Source organism: Barbus barbus (genome assembly GCF_936440315.1).
Source record: "Barbus barbus genome assembly, chromosome: 6".
In the NCBI taxonomy this organism is placed as follows: Eukaryota; Metazoa; Chordata; class Actinopteri; order Cypriniformes; family Cyprinidae; genus Barbus; species Barbus barbus.
The window spans coordinates 5,710,574-5,731,269 of record NC_136734.1 but is presented as its reverse complement, the minus strand read 5'-3'; the positions used below and the strand labels follow the sequence as shown (position 1 = coordinate 5,731,269).

Sequence of the window (20,696 nt, the reverse complement as noted above, 5' to 3'; positions counted from 1 at the left end):
ATTAGTGCTGCTTATTATTATTATTATTATTTACTATATTGTTTCTAAATATATTAGTGGAAAAAAACAAAATAATAATAATAACAATTATTATTATTATTATATGTGATAGTTTGTTACATATATCGTTATGTATGAAACTAAAGTGTTTTTACTTATAAAAATGATATTATAAATAGTAATATTGGTGTTGTTGCTATTAACATCACTAGTTAGTATTAGTATTATTATTATATGTGATAGTTTCTTACATATATAGAACTGTAAGAAATAAAAGAAAATTACATATGAAATATATGCATTTTGTATTCAATGTTTAATAAAAAAGTACTAAAGTTCTTTGTACATAATACACATGACCTACAAAAGTTTTCAAAACATAATAAATAATTCAGAATTGTTTTTTTTTACAAACCAGAAAAGGAAAATAAATAATGTCTTTACAGCTATTTACAATTGAATATCAAATTCTATTTGATAGATCATTTTCTTTTTCTTTCTCTTGCTTTCTTTCATAATGAAGCGGTATTCCATGCCTGTCTGATTTGTCTCCATGGTGTTCCCAAAACAGACGCAGCGATGAAGAAGAACACTAGAATGAGACCTTTAGCCAGAGCCTGGGAATATGGCTCACCTGCAAAAAATAAATAAATAAGAGTCAAATTCATAAATCATACTTTAAGACTGAATTATAGGTTTTTAGGTTAAAAAAAAATATATATATAAATTTTTTGTAAAATAAAAAATGTATGTTTAGGTGCCGTGCAGCTCACCTAAACACTTCTGCAGTGTGAATAATTGCATTTTTAAAGCATAAATATTTTGTTGCCCCTAAAAATGAGTTCATAACAACTGTCTACACAAGAATTACAAAAAAATTTTTTTAAAAAGTTGCAGATGAGGTCTAGCATGTCACACTGCAGGAGACTACTGTAAGTGCTTCATATTTCAACATCCATCAACATACATCAACCATTCAAATATACCAAAACATGAGCGATAACTTATTTTAAGAATGTGCTACAACTTCAGCAAAGAATCCAACACATAGAAAAATACCGGTAGTACATCAAGTGTTTTCAAGGTTATTTCTGTCTCATTCTATTAGTAACCATCAAAAAATCCAAGCCCTCACCAGTATAGTATCTTGTGAGAGGGAAGGCCAGCTCGGGCCAGCACACATCGTTCCTGTCACAGTCAAACTCGGTGAAGTTAATACTGAACCTGCAGCAGAGAAGATTCAGAGTTCATGAGACTGCATGACTTATATGGACTTGTGAAATAATATTGTATATGCAAGCTATAAATTGAAACTGTAAACATAAATACATTTAGAAATTAAAATGCAACTGTATCTATACAGTAATCTCAATTATATGTGTGCGTGCCGTGTAGGACCCACCTGGATCTAGGGGGTTGTGTAATAAGAGGATTGTCAGTAAAGGTCACAGACGAGGTCACAGGGAAATTTTGCATTAGCTCTGGGTTTAAACATGGGTTAACCCTGCCCGTACCACACTCTATCCTCCATGTTGTTTCTATGAAACTGAAAATTGGAAAAAGAGTGAATGCAAAACAGAACGGTCTCAAAGTATCAAAAGTCTGTAAATGCATCCAGACATCACACTCAAACATTAATGAAAAGCTATATAGGAAAGTGAGAAAATAAGAACATTACAAGGCAGAATGAAGCGGTCTGTACCTAATCTCCACTGCCTGGATGAATGTCTGAGGCACACCCTGCACACTTCCCATGATGCCGTTCCACACATGGATGTGAAGGTGTGTGGGAACAGCAGAGCACTCTCCATCGCTGCTCTCTGCTGGCTGACTGGAGTTCTGCACTGAAGCTGAAATAAATGAGCATGAATAGTTTTCATTCAATCACTTAAAGCAGTGGTCAGCTTTTTCAGGTGGATTTTTTATGTTTTTGAAAGAAGTCTCTTCTGCTCATCAAGGCTGCATCTATTTTGATCAAAAATACAGTAAAAACAGTAATGCTGTGAAATATTATTGTGATTTAAAGTGTTTTCTATTGGAACATACTGTATAGCATTGAAATCATTACTCCAGTCTTCAGTGTAATTATAATCATTCTAATATGCTGATTTGCTGCGCAAGAAACATTTCCTATTATTATAAACCATGTTCAAAACAATTTTGCTGCTTAATATTCTTGTGGAAACCATGAAACACTACCATTCAAAAGTTCGGGGTAAGATTTTTTTTAGGAAATTAATATTTTTATACAGCAAAAACACATTAAAGTATTTACAAATAAAATAAATGTTGTTCTTCTGAAATTTCTATTCCTCCTGAAAAAAAAAATCCACAGTTTCCACAAAAATACTATGCTGCAAAAAAAAAAAAGTGTTCTACACTGATAATTAAAAAAAACAATAATAATTGAACAGTGAACACCTATAATAACAAATGAACACCAAATCAGCATATTAGAATGATTTCTGAAGCATTTTGTGACACTGAAAACTGGAGGAATGATTCAGCTTTGAATCACGGGATTAAATTATGCTTCAAATTCTAGGAAAATAAAAAAGTTATTTTAAATTGCAATAATACTTTACAATACTACTGTATTTTTGATCAAATAAATGCTAATTTGGTGTGCATGTAAATTAAAATGCTTTTTAAAAAATTATTTCAAACATTTGACCAGTAGTGTAGACAGCCTGATCGAAATTTAAAGCTGCAACTACACATTTTATAAGACAAAGTATAACTAGACTCTAAAACAGTTTGATAAATTATATATATTACAGATAATTGTATAATGTAGTGCTTACTAGTAATGTTGACCCAGTCTGATAGGTTGGAAAAGTTTGGTTTTCCTGTTGTGGAGACGAGTGTAGCAGGCACTAATCCAGCAAGGATGTTACGCACTGTTTCTCTGTGAAAGCACACGCAAAAGAACCCTTTGCAGATGAAACTGTTCTACGGGAATCTATTGCATTGTGCTCAAAACCCTTCAGCGGTGTTACTCACCTCAACTGACTGCACTGCGTCATATTCAGCAGACTCACAGGAATCATACAGCCTGACGTGGCGTTGATCCCAAACAGAGCTGGTCTCAGTTCAGCAGAGGAGCACAGGCCATCTCCACCTGCAGAGGACACAGCACAGGATCAAACTAATGCTTTTTTTTTTCGGTAGTAGTTTTGCATTAATGAATATGCATATGCTGCACTACCTGGTTGCCAGAGATTGATCTGGGCCGTCTGTATAACTTCTGTATCAGAGTCCAAAATACCACCAATCACTGGCCTCTTCACCTGGTAACCTGTACAAGCATTAGGGAAAAAAGTGTAAAGCATGATAAATCCTTTTTTGACCTAATATAATGTTCCTGAGCATCTCAAACTGATGAATCATGGGAGTTCCTTTAACCTGGATTGCCAGAATTCAACTGAGATGTTTCGTTTCCATTCACAAACTCTGCAGAGTATCTTCTGCTCAAAAATACTAGACGGGAGACAAAAGAGAAAAATGATAGGGAGAGCATAAGAAAACAGGTGCCGTGAAGAGGTGTGTCATATTGTGAGACTCACCAGGTACGGTGATGTTCGCAGTGGTCCGTGTCACAGTAATGGCTGTGAGGCCGTTCTCACTCCAGTAAAGAGTGTAACGCAAGGCCACAACCACATCACACTGTTGTGGCACTTAAAAAAATAATAATAATAATAATTACACAATGAAAATGTTTCCAACTTTACACTTCATGTCAATCTTGACAACAATGTCACTAAAAGAGAAATATAGCAATATTTTCTGTATTATTATTTGCCATGTACACTACCATTCAAAGGTTTGGGAACTTTTAAAGATCACCAAGACTGCATTTATCCATGCGATGCAAGGCTGAATTTTCAGCATCATTACTCCAGTCTTCAGTGTCGCATGATCCTTCAGAATTCATTCCAAATATGCTGATTTCGTGCTCAAGAAACATTGTTGAAAAACAGCTGTTATATATTTTTTTATATATATTTTTTTAAATGTGCTTTTAAATTTAATTTTTTTTTTACTTCAATAAAAGTATTAATTTCATTTTAAAAAAAAAATCTTACAGACTTCAAACCTTTGAACACTAGTGTAAATTATTGATATACTATATTAATAATCCAAATCTATTTAAATGTAATATAATCAAAATATTTAAATGTAATGTAATGTTCATGCAACTGACCAGATATGGGGTCACGAGAATTTGACAGAAATAATCTGAGGTCATCAGCTACTTCATCCACAACACTGACTGTGACGATACCTGGAATATATGCAAACATATGAACAGTCACACATATGCATATTTGCATGCATGCACAGAAATACAATACAATCAATAGTGTCAAGCTATATTTACATAACTACAGCATATCATTGAGGGTAGACTTTAACCACTATAGTCATCTATGGTTGATGTTCCCGTGTTCGGTTGTGATAATAAAAGGAGGATAGGAAAGAAAAATGTTATACTGTTTCTCTACCTCCCCATCCATCTTTAATATCGACTTTCAGGTCATCAGAAGGTGATGGACAGGACTGCAGCCTCCTCACGCACTGAGACTCAAAGTTTTCCAAAAATGCCACTGGAGCATTTTCCACACACTGGCCCAGTCCAGAGTTCTGCTCACAACACAACTGGGATTAATATTTATATCACATGCATGAAAGCACCACACTCATATAAACTGATACATGCACTAGCAATGTTGCTGCATGTAACCTGTGGGATGGTGAAGTACTGGTTGTCCTTAGTGAATATTGGATCTCCCTGGCGGTAGTTAATGGGAGGTACAGGAGCGGTCATCTGCAGGGCTTGAAATGATGGACGAGGCTTTGGAGAGCTGTAAAAACATGCAAATTTATCGAAGTTTTTTTTTTCCCCAGAAATTAGTACTTTTATTTAGCAAGAATGTATTATATGCATTGTACAGTTCTTTTGAACTTTCTGCTCATCAAAGAATCCTGATAAATCACAAGAAATGTTTGTCGAGTACTAAATCAGCATATTCTGAAGGATCATGTGGCACTGAAGACTGGAGTAATAGCTGCTGAAAATTCAGCTTTGCCCTCAGGAATAATTTACAATTTTCAAATATTATAAAAGAGAAAATAATTATTTTAAATAATAATATTTCAAAATATCAATGTATTTTGATAAACAAATAAAAAAAAACAGAAAAAGCTTCTTTCTTACCAACCCGAAACTTTTGCACATTTTAAATAAGTGTAAAAATAATGTATGAATTATTACTGTGTAAGTGTAATAATACATAAACAAAAAAAAAGGCACCAAAAAAAAAACTTCCTCTCCTTACACTGTCCCACCATTGTAGAAAAGTCCCAGAAAGGGGTTGTTGTCCAAGGACGAGGTAACACAGAGGAAGGGGAACCAATCAGGGTTATTTTCAGAGGACTGAGCTGAGCACTGATACTCTGGAACAGGACTGAAACTTCCCCCGAAAGGTCCAGGAAGACACTGAGTCGCAAACAACCCTAGAACTTCTTGAGAACAGTTCTGAAAAAAAAAAAACACTCATAGATAACCTTAGACTTCCTGATTCCCCCTTGTTAATATTTCGCTCAGATCAGCTTTATGAAACATTCCATAGAAATGAATCAGAGATTTCCATAAACAGCATGATTGTTTAGTAAAATGTGCACATAAAATGGAAAAACAATTTTTTGGGATATTATTCTAATAAGAGCTGAAATGAATTGTGACACTGCAAGCAATTTGCAAGTATTGTAAAATTATTAAATTATACAGTAAAAGTTGCTAAACCAGGGGCCTCGTTTATAAAACTCTCTATAGGTTTCATCCTAAAAGTGTATATGCGCACAAAGCTAGATGCCAAAACCTGTGCAAAAATCTATAAATCGAAGCCAGGGGAATATTGTGCTTACGTGCATTTCCACCCCGTCTCCCCCCCGAAATAACCATACAGGTCCTTTTCAAAAAATTAGCATATTGTGATAAAGTTCATTATTTTCTGTAATGTACTGATAAACATTAGACTTTCATATATTTTAGATTCATTACAACACAACTGAAGTAGTTCAAGCCTTTTATTGTTTTAATATTGATGATTTTGGCATACAGCTCATGAAAACCCAAAATTCCTATCTCAAAAAATTAGCATATTTCATCCGACCAATAAAAGAAAAGTGTTTTTAATACAAAAAAAGTCAACCTTCAAATAATTATGTTCAGTTATGCACTCAATACTTGGTCGGGAATCCTTTTGCAGAAATGACTGCTTCAATGCGGCGTGGCATGGAGGCAATCAGCCTGTGGCACTGCTGAGGTGTTATGGAGGCCCAGGATGCTTCGATAGCGGCCTTAAGCTCATCCAGAGTGTTGGGTCTTGCGTCTCTCAACTTTCTCTTCACAATATCCCACAGATTCTCTATGGGGTTCAGGTCAGGAGAGTTGGCAGGCCAATTGAGCACAGTAATACCATGGTCAGTAAACCATTTACCAGTGGTTTTGGCACTGTGAGCAGGTGCCAGGTCGTGCTGAAAAATGAAATCTTCATCTCCATAAAGCTTTTCAGCAGATGGAAGCATGAAGTGCTCCAAAATCTCCTGATAGCTAGCTGCATTAACCCTGCCCTTGATAAAACACAGTGGACCAACACCAGCAGCTGACATGGCACCCCAGACCATCACTGACTGTGGGTACTTGACACTGGACTTCAGGCATTTTGGCATTTTCCTCTCCCCAGTCTTCCTCCAGACTCTGGCACCTTGATTTCCGAATGACATGCAAAATTTGCTTTCATCCGAAAAAAGTACTTTGGACCACTGAGCAACAGTCCAGTGCTGCTTCTCTGTAGCCCAGGTCAGGCGCTTCTGCCGCTGTTTCTGGTTCAAAAGTGGCTTGACCTGGGGAATGCGGCACCTGTAGCCCATTTCCTGCACACGCCTGTACACGGTGGCTCTGGATGTTTCTACTCCAGACTCAGTCCACTGCTTCCGCAGGTCCCCCAAGGTCTGGAATCGGTCCTTCTCCACAATCTTCCTCAGGGTCCGGTCACCTCTTCTCGTTGTGCTGCGTTTTCTGCCACACTTTTTCCTTCCCACAGACTTCCCACTGAGGTGCCTTGATACAGCACTCTGGGAACAGCCTATTCGTTCAGAAATTTCTTTCTGTGTCTTACCCTCTTGCTTGAGGGTGTCAATGATGGCCTTCTGGACAGCAGTCAGGTCGGCAGTCTTACCCATGATTGCGGTTTTGAGTAATGAACCAGGCTGGGAGTTTTTAAAAGCCTCAGGAATCTTTTGCAGGTGTTTAGAGTTAATTAGTTGATTCAGATGATTAGGTTAATAGCTCGTTTAGAGAACCTTTTCATGATATGCTAATTTTTTGAGATAGGAATTTTGGGTTTTCATGAGCTGTATGCCAAAATCATCAATATTAAAACAATAAAAGGCTTGAACTACTTCAGTTGTGTTGTAATGAATCTAAAATATATGAAAGTCTAATGTTTATCAGTACATTACAGAAAATAATGAACTTTATCACAATATGCTAATTTATTGAAAAGGACCTGTATATGGAGCTTAATGCATAGGCTGCATAACCTCATCTGCACATCATTTCCATGCATATTCCCATCCACGTGACACCATTTTTAACACGTCAAAGATAAAAGACATTAAGGAAATATGAGATACGGACTATAAATGCCATTTGTGCCATACATTAGCCTAATTTTTATTGATAAAAATCATCCAATGTCCTTGTTGGGAAGTCGTGGCCTAATGGTTAGAGAGTCGGACTTGTAATCCGAAGGTTGTGAGTTCGAGTCTCCGGCCGGCAGGAATTGTAGGTGGGGGGAGTGAATGTCCAACGCCCTCTCCACCCTCAATACCACGACTGAGGTGCCCTTGAGGAAGGCACCGAACCCCCAACTGCTCCCCGGGCCCTGCAGCATAAAATGGTTGCCCACTGCTCCGGGTGTATGTTCACGGTGTGTGTGTGTTCACTGCTGTGTGTGTGCACGTTGGATGGGTTAAATGCAGAGCATCAATTCCGAGTATGGGTCACCATACTTGGCTGAATGTCACTTCACTTCACTTGTTATGTTTTAGAATAAATATATCAAAATAGCCATAAAAACAAAACTGTTTAAAAAAGTTATCAGAGAAATATTTTAGAACAGAGTTGATCTCATTGTTTTACACTGGCCAGATAGTATTTCAATTGTTTTAAACAATTCAGTGCAGTTCTAGCTATTTTTAGTGGAAACAGATAGGCTAGTGTAAATACAATTGTCACTGACATTTTAAAAAGGAAATGTGTAAATCTTACCGTTTTCTTTAAGTTGTATGCTTCAAATACAATGGTATTTTTCATAATGTTTTGGAGATGCTATACACGACATCAACCTCCGTGCAGCTGCGGTTCTACAGTAAGCTATTATCATTGGACATACTCAAACCGGACAACGGACCGTTCGACCACTGAATCCAGCAGTGTCCACCTGCACATCACTGATCATTGTTTTTACTAAATATTTATATTTTCTCAAAACATGAGATATGCAGTTTCGTTGAAAGATGTATTACTGTGCACCTATTGCACTCCTTGCTGTCATTAGAACATAGCCACAAGAAAAGCAATCAAGCTCATCCACTAAAAATGTGTCTAAATTCATATAATTTTTGTTTAACTTCTGTGCAATGACTTTAGGTAATTTCAGTGCTTATCTCCATTAATGAGAGTAAATGTGTATATCGAAATGAGAACAGAGATTAAAATCCTTGGTTACTTCATTACTTTTCTCTCTCCAGTAAAAAGAATGCGTACGCAGTCAAGAGCATCCATAAATTTTTTTGTTTTGTTTTTTATAAATTCAAGATATGTGCATGGAAAACAGCGTACGCACAAAATGGGCATAGAAATGTGCGCCACGTTTAAACATGAGGTCCCAGGACTGATCATTAACATGGGGCTTAGCAAAGAGTAAACAGCAGAATGCCAATGAAAAGTACTGATATATTAGAAACAGTTATTCAACTGTCTATGCTTTAATTATTACCTGGTCACAACAGCAGCGTATGTCACACTCGCCTGGGGAAACATCACATGGGCAGAGGCCGAGAGGCTCAAACACTTGGTTGGGAATGATGGTTTTATTTTCTGCAAATAAATAAAACACACTAAAGACGTTATTATATATATCGTATGAGTATTAAAGTACAATGATTACTCTATGAAACAGTATAGTGGTACCATGGTATAAATAAAAAAATAAAGTAAAGTAAAGTCGTGACGTATTGTCAAGTATGGTAACCCATACTCGAAATTGGTGCTCTGCGTTTAACCCATCCAAGTGCACACACACAGCAGTGAGTAGTGAACAAATGCACACACACACACACCGTGAACACACACCCGGAGCAGTGGGCAGACATTTATGCTGCGGCGCCCGGGGAGCAGTTGGGGGTTCGGTGCCTTGCTCAAGGGCACCTCAGTCGTGGTATTGAGGGTGGAGAGAGCGCTGGACATTCACTCCCCCCACCTACAATCCCTGCCGGCCGGGGACTCGAACCCGCAACCTTTCGATTACGAGTCCAATTCTCTAACCATTAGGCCACGACTTCCCCCAAATGATGATATCGAAGTGAATTACATTGCATTCCAGGAAAATACATGACCAGTTCATGCATTCCCTGGAAACTGAACACCTGACCTTGCTGTTACTAAAGAAATGCTCTACTGCTCGTAATGTTCCTCATTTGTAAGTTTACTTCTGCTATATTAATGCAAATGTGAATGTTTGAGCGACAGGAATACTCATGATCCAGGGTATTTCATGGTACTCCAAGATTACCACAGTAGTAAAATCCACTAGGATGTAGTACAGCAGCACCTCATATTCAGTTACATGAAAACAGACACTGACCAGATGGTGGTTTGTTGGGGACGATCTGGGCATAAATCTGGGTCTGTATAAGGAGTGAGGCTTTGGGTGTTTCATCCACACATGCAGACACGAGGAGAGTCTCCTGAAGACACAGCGGCTCCAGGCAGCAGTCCGGGACAGATGTTTCATTCCCACACAGCTGCAGACTGCGGTTGAGATTCAGTCGCACAAGGATGGCATTCTGATATAATGATAACCAAAAGAGAGAATATAATGGTATTCAGTAGTGCAACACTCCAGTATGGCAGGCCTATTGTCTCATTTTTTAATACTTTGTTTCATAAAAGATGCATTAAATTATTTATTATTATTATTTAGTCATTTATCAGATGCTTTTATCCAAAGTGACTTACAAATGAGGAAAACAGAAGTAATCAATTGTAGTATTAAAACAACTAAAAACAGATCCAAAACTAAAAGCTAAAACTTTATAAATACTACCTATACACATTTTAAAAATAAAGAAATTAAAAATGACAAATACATACAAAATTTAAAAACTTAACATTTAAATGAAAAACAAATAAATAAAGCTAAAAACAATTCAAATTTCTTATTTGAGAATATAATAATGATTCTAACATAACACTAAGCCAAAAAAAACAACTACATATATGTGTATGAATTGTATGAATTAAACTGACCAAAAGTGACAGTAAAGACATTTCTAATATTACAAAAGATTTTTATTTTTAAAATAAATGCTGTTCTTATGAACTTTCTATTCATCAAAGAAACCCGAAATAAATTAAGAATAATTGTAAAAATATTATAGCAGAAATATTAAGCAACACAACTGTTTTCAACATTGATAATAATAAGAAATGTTTCTTGAACAGCAAATCAGCATATTATGATTTCTGAAGAAACGCAAGACACTGAAGGCTTCTGGTTAAGGTGTAGAGTTCTCAGGCACAGCCTCAGGCAGATATTTCAACAAAACAATAATGTATGTCATTTAGTGTGATGAGGAAAGCATTGATTTATACATTAAGGAAAACAAGCGGTAAAAATGTACAGTAAGCCACTCCTTCTGGTCAGGATTCCGCTTGAGGTGACTCATGATTCAAAACACCTACCGCAAATTTGCAAGTGGTATGTGATGGCTGTTTGTCAAACTTGAATGTCAGGGATATTCCCACCATGTGTACTGAAGAAGTCTATCGGATGATGACGATATGATGAAATCTAGATTTCATATGAACAATAGATAAACTTTTTTTTTTTTAAATCAGATCCATTCCATTCCAGCTGAAGCAAATACTACAATATTATCATTTAAAGGGACATTTAAAAGGAAAAGTATTGCGAATAACATTATTGTACTGTCTTGTGGACGTTATAATAAAGCCATCTCATTAAATATATTGCATGACAAGATATTTATTGAATTCATACTACTGGTCTGTTTAAGTGTATCGTCTAAGAACTGTGGAAAATGTACATTTGTTGGTATGATTTTTAAAATATTTATTAAAAGAAGTCCCTTATGCTCACCAAAACAGCATTTATTTGATCAACAATACAGTAAAAACAGTAATATTGTGAAATATTATTACAATCATTTTTGTGATGCAAAGGCGAATTTTCAGCATCATTCATTACTTCATTACTAAAAAGTTGCTGTGCTGCTTAATATTTTTGTAGAAATTGCGCCCTTTTTTTTTCAGGATTCTTTGATTATTTGAAAATTCAAAAGAACAGCATTTATTTGAAACATAACATTATAAATCTCTTTATTATCCCTTTTGATCAACTTAATGCATCTTTACTGACTTCAAATGTTGGAACGGTCACATTTATTCTTGGAAGACGCTTTCTTAAAGCAGCAACTTACAAGAAAGTGACATATCACATCAGTGGAAATCACCAGAAAAAGGACCTAAGGTACTGATTACAGTCTGTAGTAGAAATATTGCAAAAAGCTGTGCTGAGGTGAAATAGAAAGGAAACTAATCTCTCATTTTACTACGTTATCCCCTAAAAGACCACTCAACTTGCCCTGGGCAAGTCCTGCAGCTCATATAAATCTCTGTACAAACTATTTACCTGATAAGGTTAAACAGGAAAACAGTGGGGGAATTTCAGTCATGCATGAAAACGTGACGCGTAGGTGATCACACCCTGCTTAATGACAGGTTGACTGGAATAAGGGTTAATAACACAGATTTAATTTTCCTGATATTTCAATGGGGACTTTACAAGTTAATTGCTTGTTGTGTTGATGATGCATGTTTACAGCGGTAAATTCTTTCCATGTTGCTCATATTGCTGATTCTAACTAACTCCTAATCAAAATGAAGACAGAGATTTAATTTTTGCCCCTCTATAATACATAAACCTACCATTAATGTGGCAGAATCAACTCACCTTCCCAATTAATTCATTTGAAAGATTCCACTGTGTTTGAGAAACCGGCCTACAGGATGATGACGGGATGCTACCTGAAGAAATTCACAATGAAAACATTCATTAAAGTCCAAGCATTACAGAGATTTAATATTTTTATACAGTTACTAAAAGTGTCTGCTAAATTAATAAATGTACATGAAACAAAGTAAAGCCAGACCAAATGTTCTGAATCTGGAACACTTATGATTAATGAAAAAAGACACACAAAAAAGTGAATTATGCACAATTTATTATTTATGAGCAGAACATCTTAATGGCATTTCTGGGTATTTAAACACAACTTTGCCCAAAAACTAGATTCTGAAACACATATATTTGTTTATAGCAGTTATTATAGCATCGACATGCTTTGAGAAATTGTCTACCTGTTGCATTTGAAGATGAAACAGCACTGAGGCTGAAGGAAATGCCAGAGACATTTCCAACCAGAAAGGATGATATTCTCGGACCAGATGCCAGAATAAACGCAGGCTGAAAAACTGAAATAATCATACATTCATTCCATAGGCTATTGACTACATATTTGCATTTGTGTATGTGTATTTGGAATATAAGGGTTTATGTAAATACTCATTAAGGTATTAATTCATATACATTTAATTAAGACCACTAATGTCTTAAGTGTACGTTCAAGCTGCGTTTCTCCATGGCAACAAGATGTTTGCTAGCAGTTGTCCAGCTAGCTGACTCTGTTTTGTGTTGCACACGGACTGTCTTGCTGATATTTCATTCGCTCAAAGCTCACTTACCTACATTACAGATAGTTCCGTCATTTAAGAGCATAATAATTATACATATAAACTGAAATACGACGTGAGAGGATGATAATCGTGCCATAATGTGGCGTTGGTATAATGAATCCTCTTCTTCGTGTTGGCGCGACGGCGCTACACAGAACAGATCGCCTCATTAGCGCCGCTCAGTGGCGTTTAGCGCTGGTACGTGTGCTTCAATGACCCCAGCAGCTGTGGATTTGAGGTAATAAAATCAGACAGCAGAAGCTAAATCTTAACGCAGACGCTAAATAATGTCTTTATGGACTTCCAAAAGCCAAAAGTTGTATTTTAGGGTTAGGATTAGTCTGGAATTCACTTTAAGGACCCAATAAAAAGTTCCCTTTTACACACATTTGTGCGTTTCTGACCTAGATGTTCATTTGGCGACAGCATTGTGTACAAAAATGGAAATTGATTAATAAAGGGACTATGTAAATAATACTTTTATTCAGTTTTAAATTGTCAAAGTTGGGGTTTAGGAGAGATGATGGTAATTCGATTTAGTCTTACAGTACAGTGCAATTCCCTATTTAGATAAATGAATGTGTGTTTATGTGTGTGAGAAGTTTTTTACCATGTGTTTATGCATTTATCATGTTTATAAAGTCAGGAATTAATATGAATAATGCAATATTTTTGTCAAACAGTTTATTCACTTTAAAAATGCCACAAGATGATTACATCAAAATAAAAAAAATGAGTAATATGTTCACACAAAATCAACTACAGAGAAGATCGGACAACTTGGAGAGTTTTGATCATTTAGGTTGAAAATGCTGAACCTAAATGTGTTACAGAAACTGAAGTCACAACGATTACATTAGCTGCCATTAAAAGTATATATGAATCTGTATTTGTTCACTCAAAAGGACAAATTCTTCAGAGCATGACAGCGTTTCTCCTGAAACGAAAGAAGACAGAAAACCATTAGTTAAAGCCTGCTTATAAAGAGATGTTACACTTTTACACTTTCACTTGAATTTAATTGTTCTAATAGTTCTTATTTGAATTATTTTTAATATAGATTTGCTGCACATGTATATTGCAACATGCACCACAGTCTGAGTCCTCAATGTTGACGGTCGGCTTAAAGCTTTGCCGTAGGAGGATGTTTTGTCTTGTGGTTTCACAGCTGAATAGTTTGTGGTTTTGTATGAATAAGACTATAACATCCGAATCGTGATCTACATGGTCATGAATCAGATGAAAACCAGAAAGGAGAAAGTGACCTGCTGCAGGGCTCGTGCAATAACAATGACGAGCTGTTGTGCAGCCAGCTTTATGTCATCAGATACTACAGAAACAAAACTGTGAAGGTGTGATCAATCTGCGGTGAATTACATACACGGAATTTGATTTCTTTGCAATTCCTGAGCCTGGTGTCCAGAACCTTGATTGTCTTTTTAACCCAATCCTCATCCTCTGCAGGTGGGGCACAAAGATTCAAACCTTTCCTGGTTATGAATCTGAAAGAGAGTTGATTTTTGCATATTATTTAACTAGAACAGTAGACCAGTGTATGTTAAGCGCAATGGAATTCCCAGGCTCTTTCACATCTGCTTTGTTTGAAAATGTGACCATAAATAGTGGAGTTCATGCCCAGGCTCCCACACATGAGCCAGTCCAATAGTTTCCTTTGAAGGATATACTTACACAACAGCATCTCGGGGGCAGCCGTCAACTCTGAACTGCCTCCGGTAAGTGAGGAGGACATGTTTAGGGATGACTTTGCGGCTAACCGTCAGGCAGCAGTCCAATGCTAAGTCTGCCTGAGCCTCTGAGAGAGATTGAAACATATGAGAAAAACGATTAGGGACAAGAGATGGAAATACAGGAAAATGGGTGTCTGCCTCTAGAGAAGTCTGAAAACTTCTGTATGTAAGAAAAAATGAAAGTGTCTTGGATCAAAACATTTATTGTCAATAATGCTGTACTTATATTTGCAATAAACCAAAACATATGTGCAATGCACAGCTGGAATCTAGTGGGAGTAATAACTAACTACAAATAAAAAACTGTTTACAGTGGTTTAAGACATATGTTTGTTTTTTGCTTTTTTTTTTAAGGCATTTGCATGAAATTCCTACTGTATATAGGATTTCTCAAGACTTTTTTAAATTGATTATTGAAAAAAGTGTTATATTATTGGTTATTATATGAAATTATATTCATTTGGTTAAAATATTATATATATAGAATATATATAGAATCTTTTTAGATTATTAGATTTTAATTAATCTGAAAAGTTATTAAAAGATTGCTAATTAGAATTGTTGAGTTGTGTGACACATCTGCCATCATATATAATGGATCAGAAGAAATAAATGAGAAATAAATGAACAAATAGATCACATTCACCATGCACTCATGAAGCACATAAAACAGATGAAGGAAGAAGACATGACTTACCTGCCGGACTGCTGTAGAGAATGAGCGCCAATGCACAGAGAATCACGCTCAGCGCAGATACGAGGGTTGAAGCCATGGTAACCGCAGGATATGAGATGGTGGAACAAGTGTTTCGTCTGTCCTGCTGAAGCAGCTGGAGGATCTTTGTCTCTTCTCTGACACTCTCCTCTCACTGCTCCATCGCTCCCCTGCTTTATAGGACGATCTTAAGTTTCATTATTACACAGATGTCTATCATAGTCCCTCCCCTGTCCTGTAAAAAAAAAATGTCTGAGCAGCAGAGGTTGTGACCTGGACAAAAGATTTTTTTTTTTTTTTTGAAAGAGGGCCAAATTTACGGCACAATGCATCACATTCTGTGTATCTGTTCCTCGCTCTCTTTTCCTCTTCTACGCTTGAACCCACATAGAAACTCTCACAGACTCTCACATACTTTCTCACTCAAAGGACACCAGACTGGCAAATGTTTCGATATGACTGATGAAGCAGTTGACAAACCGTTTGGTCGGCTTCTAGATACCGATCCTTGTCAATACAGAACTGGGGATTCCACTGGGCTAAAAAAAAATGTTGCATAACTACTGTTAATGTTTACTGAGTGTCACAAAGTTTATTATTGGGGCATGTGCGGGACTGGAAAGCATACAGTGAATTCTGTTGGGTTTATTGCAGGTTTAGATTGGCTGAATATTAAGGTTGTAAACTGAGAGTTATTTGATTAAATGCTTAAATGTGTAGCACTTTGAAATCTAGAGCAAATCTAAATGTCTTGTGGGTGTAAACATGCCTTTATATGCATTTGAATAAGACAGGAAAGTCTCAACAATTTCAGGTGGCACCCACTCTTTTTATGTGCCGCTTATCAAGGATCATCATCACTCAAGCATTTGACATCACAAATATCTGATTGTGACAGCAATCTTGTGCATAAACATTCAGTATCGTTATTACTTGCCATGTGAAAATTTACAGGCATCTATTAAATTTAAAATGAGAAAAATTTTCTACCATTTCATGCACTATCATACAAAAGTTTGGAGTCATTAAGATTAAAAAAAGAGAGATTAATATGGTTATTTGTCAATAATGGATTAAACTGATGAAAAGTGATGTTACAAAGATTTTTTATTTAAAAAAAGAACCCTCACAAAAAAACGTTTGACGGTTTCTAAGAAATATTAAGCAGCACAAATGATTTCAACATTGATAAAAAAAAGAAAAAGTCATATTAGAATGATTTCTGAAGGGTCATGTGATACTGAATACTGGAGTAATGCTACTGAAAATTCAGCTTTACATCATAGGAATAAATTATATTTTAAAAGTGAAAAGTGTAATTATATAAGTGTAATTATATTTTAGAGTGTAAAGACCATTGACTCTACCGTGCGACTCCACCGGGCAGGATTTTGTCATTTATATGTTTATTATTGAAATGTTGTTATATGCATGTGTCAATTTTATTTAATTTCTTTATTTTCTTAATATGTGGGTATATAGTATTTATAGAGTTGTAACTTTTAGTTTAGTATTTGTAAGTCGCTTTGGACAAAAGTGTCTGCTAAATGACAAAAGTAAGTAAGTAAGTAAGTAAGTAAAATACATTCACCAACAAAAAATGCTTATTTTAAAAATATTTCACAATATTACAGCTTTTACTGTATTTTTAATCAAATAAATGCCGCATGAAAAGCCTTTTGTAAAGAATCAAAAAATCTTACTGAGCCCAAATTTTAGAACAGGACTTTTGAATAAGGGCATATTACTATAAACATCCATAATTGTGGGGTGATTTTGATTAAATAATTGCAGTGCACAGGAGATTTAACAAAATGAATTTATTTAAAAATCATACTTAGAAAAATTCCCGTCATACAAAGTATGCCACATACATTAATAGAAGTTCTAGAAATACAGACACAGCTTACAGGATAATTCATGCAAATGTATGAGACTCATAATTGCTACAGTAAAACAATACAGTCAAATATATACAAATAGCATATCCGCTTTTAATCATTTACAAAGTCTGACCACCATGCATTCCCCAAATCTGCATGATTTCCAAAACACTTTGTAAATAACACTGTGTAAAAAACCACTGTGGCAGTTAATGATTAAGAGTAGTCACTTCCTGTCCGTCAGCGTCAGTGTTGCTCAGTGCAGTTACAGGGTCATCATGCCCGGCTCCCATCTGTGAAGCAAGAAAACGAAACCAGATTACATTTTTGTTATCAGGAGACAGAAAACGTTTTCAAGGAAGAAGAACTGCATAACTTCTGCTAAATGTCTGATTTATCTTTGAAGATGTCTGTGAGATGTTACAGAACTAACGAGAGCAGAACTAAGAGCTTGAAGAGGGGAAGTTTTTTTTGTACCTGTGTTCCTACTGAGAAGTTTTCTTCTTCTTCTCTAAGTGTGTGATGATCTTGGTAATCCAGGAGTTTTTCTCTGGTGGAGCACATAGTTTCTTGTCCTTTTTTGTGATGAATCTATGGGAACGGAAAGAAGGAAACATGCATTAATATAGAATCAATAGAGTATACTATAGAATATAATACAGAAGTCAAAACTCTTAAAAATAAAGCTTCCAAAAGGGGGTTTTCATAGAAAAACATTTTTGGTAGAACCTCTCAGTGAACAGTTTTAAAAAAAGAACCCTTTTTCTTAGTATGAAGAACATTTTAATAAACTTTTCCAATATAAAGAACCTTTCGTAGTTGCATGGATGTTATAGTTTCTTCATGGAACCATAAATGCTAATAAAGAACCTGAACTGGAACTTACACAGTAGCTGGAATGGCACAACCACTCTCTGTGGTCTGGTGAAAGAAGGATGCAACAATCTGTATTGGAATACGAGTGTCCTTGGTGGTCAGACAGCAGTCCACAGCTGCGTCTGAAAAAGCTGAGAATGAACGGATGGCATTAGCTACGCTTTTCACAGGAAATCCCTCCAATCTATATGCATTTGACCCTTGTGCAAGAACAAAACTTGGCCTGTTTCTGAGCATTTCTGGATTTACGAGAACTTGCCCCCACAGTTACTATAACTACATCCCTAAGGAAAGCAAGCCAGCATAGAAAAAGCCAAGAATGGCACTTTCCTTATTTATTAATCCTGAGCTGCAGCCAGAATTCAGAAGAAATTTCAGTCTGAAATAAAGCAGGATGCTTCTGAGAAGCTGCAAGATGTGTTCCATGAAACTAGGTGTTTTAATGTTTCTTACCTGCAGTGTTGCCCCAGAGGACTACAGCAATGACCAGGAGAGTTACTGTTGCGGTCTGCATTCTTGTCTTTGTGTTTGGTCGCCAAAAGATCATCAGACAATTGTGCACATGTGTGATATGCAGGTATCAGGTGCAGGTATTTATACACAAAAAAATGAGCAAACTTTCACTTTCAAGCCGAGACTTACCGTACTTGCTCCACCCCTATCTTGTAAATGCATCCGTTTCACTTATCATTCCCAAAGTCTTTACCGTTTTTTCTCCCCTCTGTTCCCGTAGAATTGTCTGCAGGGGTGAATGACCTGTTCGCAGTTTATAAACAACCAGACACATGCACAAATCCAGCTGCATTCTCAGAGAAATGTTAAGGGTTTTTCTTAACAGAGTTGCATAACGGTTTGATGCTCACAACTTTTGTTTTCACTAAAGCTATCAAAATCTGATTTCTGCTGCTAGATTACGACAGTTTTTTTATTTTACAATAAAATGTTTATATTCATGCGCTTAGCAATTTGAGTGAATTAAAATAACGTGCAATTTCTTAGTATGTGCATATGACTTAATATTATAGATTGAATTATCTGCATATCTATCTAGTCATAATCTGATTTATAATAATTCATATGCACACATGCCAAGACATTCTGCTTATTTTAAATCACATTTAAAAAAATTTAATCCCAGATTTTCAATGGCCCCACTGTATTTCAATTTAGCATACTCTAAATTTCTATTTCTAAAAACTCAGCTTAAACCCACTTAAAAACTGATTTCTTCCCAAATTTGTGTAAAGTTCCTTTAGCGGAACCAGAAATAATGAACATAATCTAGACCTTTCCAAACGTTCCTGTTCAACAAAAGCGTGTTTAAGGGGGATCCAAACATGTCATTGCATTAATAATGAATTGCTTGAATGTCTTTTGATATCAGAAAGCTTGGAACAGATCCAAGGGTGTGTGCTATTCCGTGAAGCAACATCGCCAAGAGCATCACTATTGTGAATAGACTAAGGGGAAATGTGCAATTACAATTCAACACTGACCTGAGCTCAACTGCTATATGAAAAGGTATTTTTATTTGCTTAATTTTCTAAAGAACTGCCCTCCACCCATATATGCACTTCTCAGTTTCGTTTTTAAAAAAGCACAACTTGGCACAACTTTTACCGCTCTGATTTACTGTAGCTTTCCAAAAACAACATAGTCTATTCATGCCAATAACCTATCATATTCATTTCAGAATGAACAAAAAAAATTACTGTGAAGTTTAAAATGTTATTTTTATTCTTCACATCCCAAAAAAACCCCAAAATAAAATACAGTGTTAAAACCACGGAACAGTGATGTAGCTGCACCATAATATTTAAAATTTCTCTTTAGAATCTTTTTATGATTCTATTTACTGTTAAAGAAATGAGCAAAACACACCATAGATGTATAAGAAAAACATCAAAGACAGAAAGATGTTTTCAGCAGAATATGGAAAGTTTGACTTAGAGTGGTTAAGCAGAATTATGTGGAGTGATTAATCACCATAAAACACTTGTTGTATGTGATGCACCAGAGCGGTGTTTTTGAAGATCTGAATGCACCTACCACAGTGATGCTGGTACTGATGAGCTGCTTCACTGTAAAAAGTCAATTGAGTATAAGAGAATATTGCAGAATGGCTTGCTTGGGGGAAGTCGTGGCCTAATGGTTAGAGAGTCGGACTCGTAATCGAAAGGTTGCGGGTTCGAGTCCCCGGCCGGCAGGGATTGTAGGTGGGGGGAGTGAATGTACAGCGCTCTCTCCACCCTCAATACCACGACTGAGGTGCCCTTGAGCAAGGCACCGAACCTCCAATTGCTCCCCGGGCTGCCCACTGCTCCGGGTGTGTGTGTGTGTGTGCGTGTGCGTGTGCGTGTGCGTGT

General features: G+C 36.2%; 3 protein-coding genes across 3 annotated transcripts; all 3 read right to left on the bottom strand.

Moving 5' to 3' along the window:
- Nucleotides 1–293: 293 nt before the first annotated feature.
- On the bottom strand, nt 294–13,255 carry LOC306871101 (tectonic-2-like). The gene is made up of 18 exons (XM_079418792.1): nt 13,118–13,255; nt 12,734–12,847; nt 12,327–12,400; nt 9,936–10,137; nt 9,069–9,169; nt 5,340–5,539; nt 4,745–4,865; nt 4,506–4,644; nt 4,205–4,285; nt 3,567–3,677; nt 3,406–3,480; nt 3,209–3,298; nt 3,004–3,121; nt 2,805–2,908; nt 1,703–1,850; nt 1,403–1,546; nt 1,136–1,224; nt 294–634 (listed from the first exon to the last, which is right to left on the bottom strand). The coding sequence occupies exons 1-18, from the start codon at nt 13,203–13,205 to the stop codon at nt 513–515; spliced, it is 2,121 nt and encodes a 706-aa protein (XP_079274918.1). The 5' UTR covers nt 13,206–13,255; the 3' UTR covers nt 294–512.
- Nucleotides 13,118–15,718, bottom strand: LOC306871103 (C-C motif chemokine 19-like). Its single transcript, XM_079418796.1, has 4 exons — nt 15,554–15,718; nt 14,798–14,921; nt 14,490–14,610; nt 13,118–14,045 (listed from the first exon to the last, which is right to left on the bottom strand). The coding sequence occupies exons 1-4, from the start codon at nt 15,627–15,629 to the stop codon at nt 14,007–14,009; spliced, it is 360 nt and encodes a 119-aa protein (XP_079274922.1). The 5' UTR covers nt 15,630–15,718; the 3' UTR covers nt 13,118–14,006.
- A 1,653-nt stretch (nt 15,719–17,371) lies between these two features.
- LOC306871628 (uncharacterized protein) lies at nt 17,372–19,135 on the bottom strand (the record flags this gene model as incomplete). Its single annotated transcript, XM_079419691.1, has 5 exons — nt 17,372–17,747; nt 17,932–18,045; nt 18,341–18,461; nt 18,784–18,947; nt 19,037–19,135. 5 exons carry the CDS (start codon nt 19,133–19,135, stop codon nt 17,664–17,666), a joined length of 582 nt encoding a protein of 193 aa, XP_079275817.1. The 3' UTR covers nt 17,372–17,663.
- Between the last annotated feature and the right edge of the window lie 1,561 nt (nt 19,136–20,696).

What these genes read in the sequence shown, in the direction of transcription:
- LOC306871101 (XM_079418792.1), bottom strand. Translation starts at nt 13,205, where the DNA reads ATGGCACGATTATCATCCTCTCACGTCGTATTTCAGTTTATATGTATA. An exon ending in GATCAATCTCTGGCAACCAG is followed by an intron (nt 3,122 to 3,208) that starts GTAGTGCAGCAT and finishes TGTCCTCTGCAG; the next exon opens with GTGGAGATGGCCTGTGCTCC. An exon ending in ACGCAGTGCAGTCAGTTGAG is followed by an intron (nt 2,909 to 3,003) that starts GTGAGTAACACC and finishes GTGCTTTCACAG; the next exon opens with AGAAACAGTGCGTAACATCC.
- LOC306871103 (XM_079418796.1), bottom strand. Translation starts at nt 15,629, where the DNA reads ATGGCTTCAACCCTCGTATCTGCGCTGAGCGTGATTCTCTGTGCATTG. An exon ending in TGCCCCCGAGATGCTGTTGT is followed by an intron (nt 14,611 to 14,797) that starts GTAAGTATATCC and finishes ACTCTCTTTCAG; the next exon opens with ATTCATAACCAGGAAAGGTT. An exon ending in GCAAAGAAATCAAATTCCGT is followed by an intron (nt 14,046 to 14,489) that starts GTATGTAATTCA and finishes CTTTCGTTTCAG; the next exon opens with GAGAAACGCTGTCATGCTCT.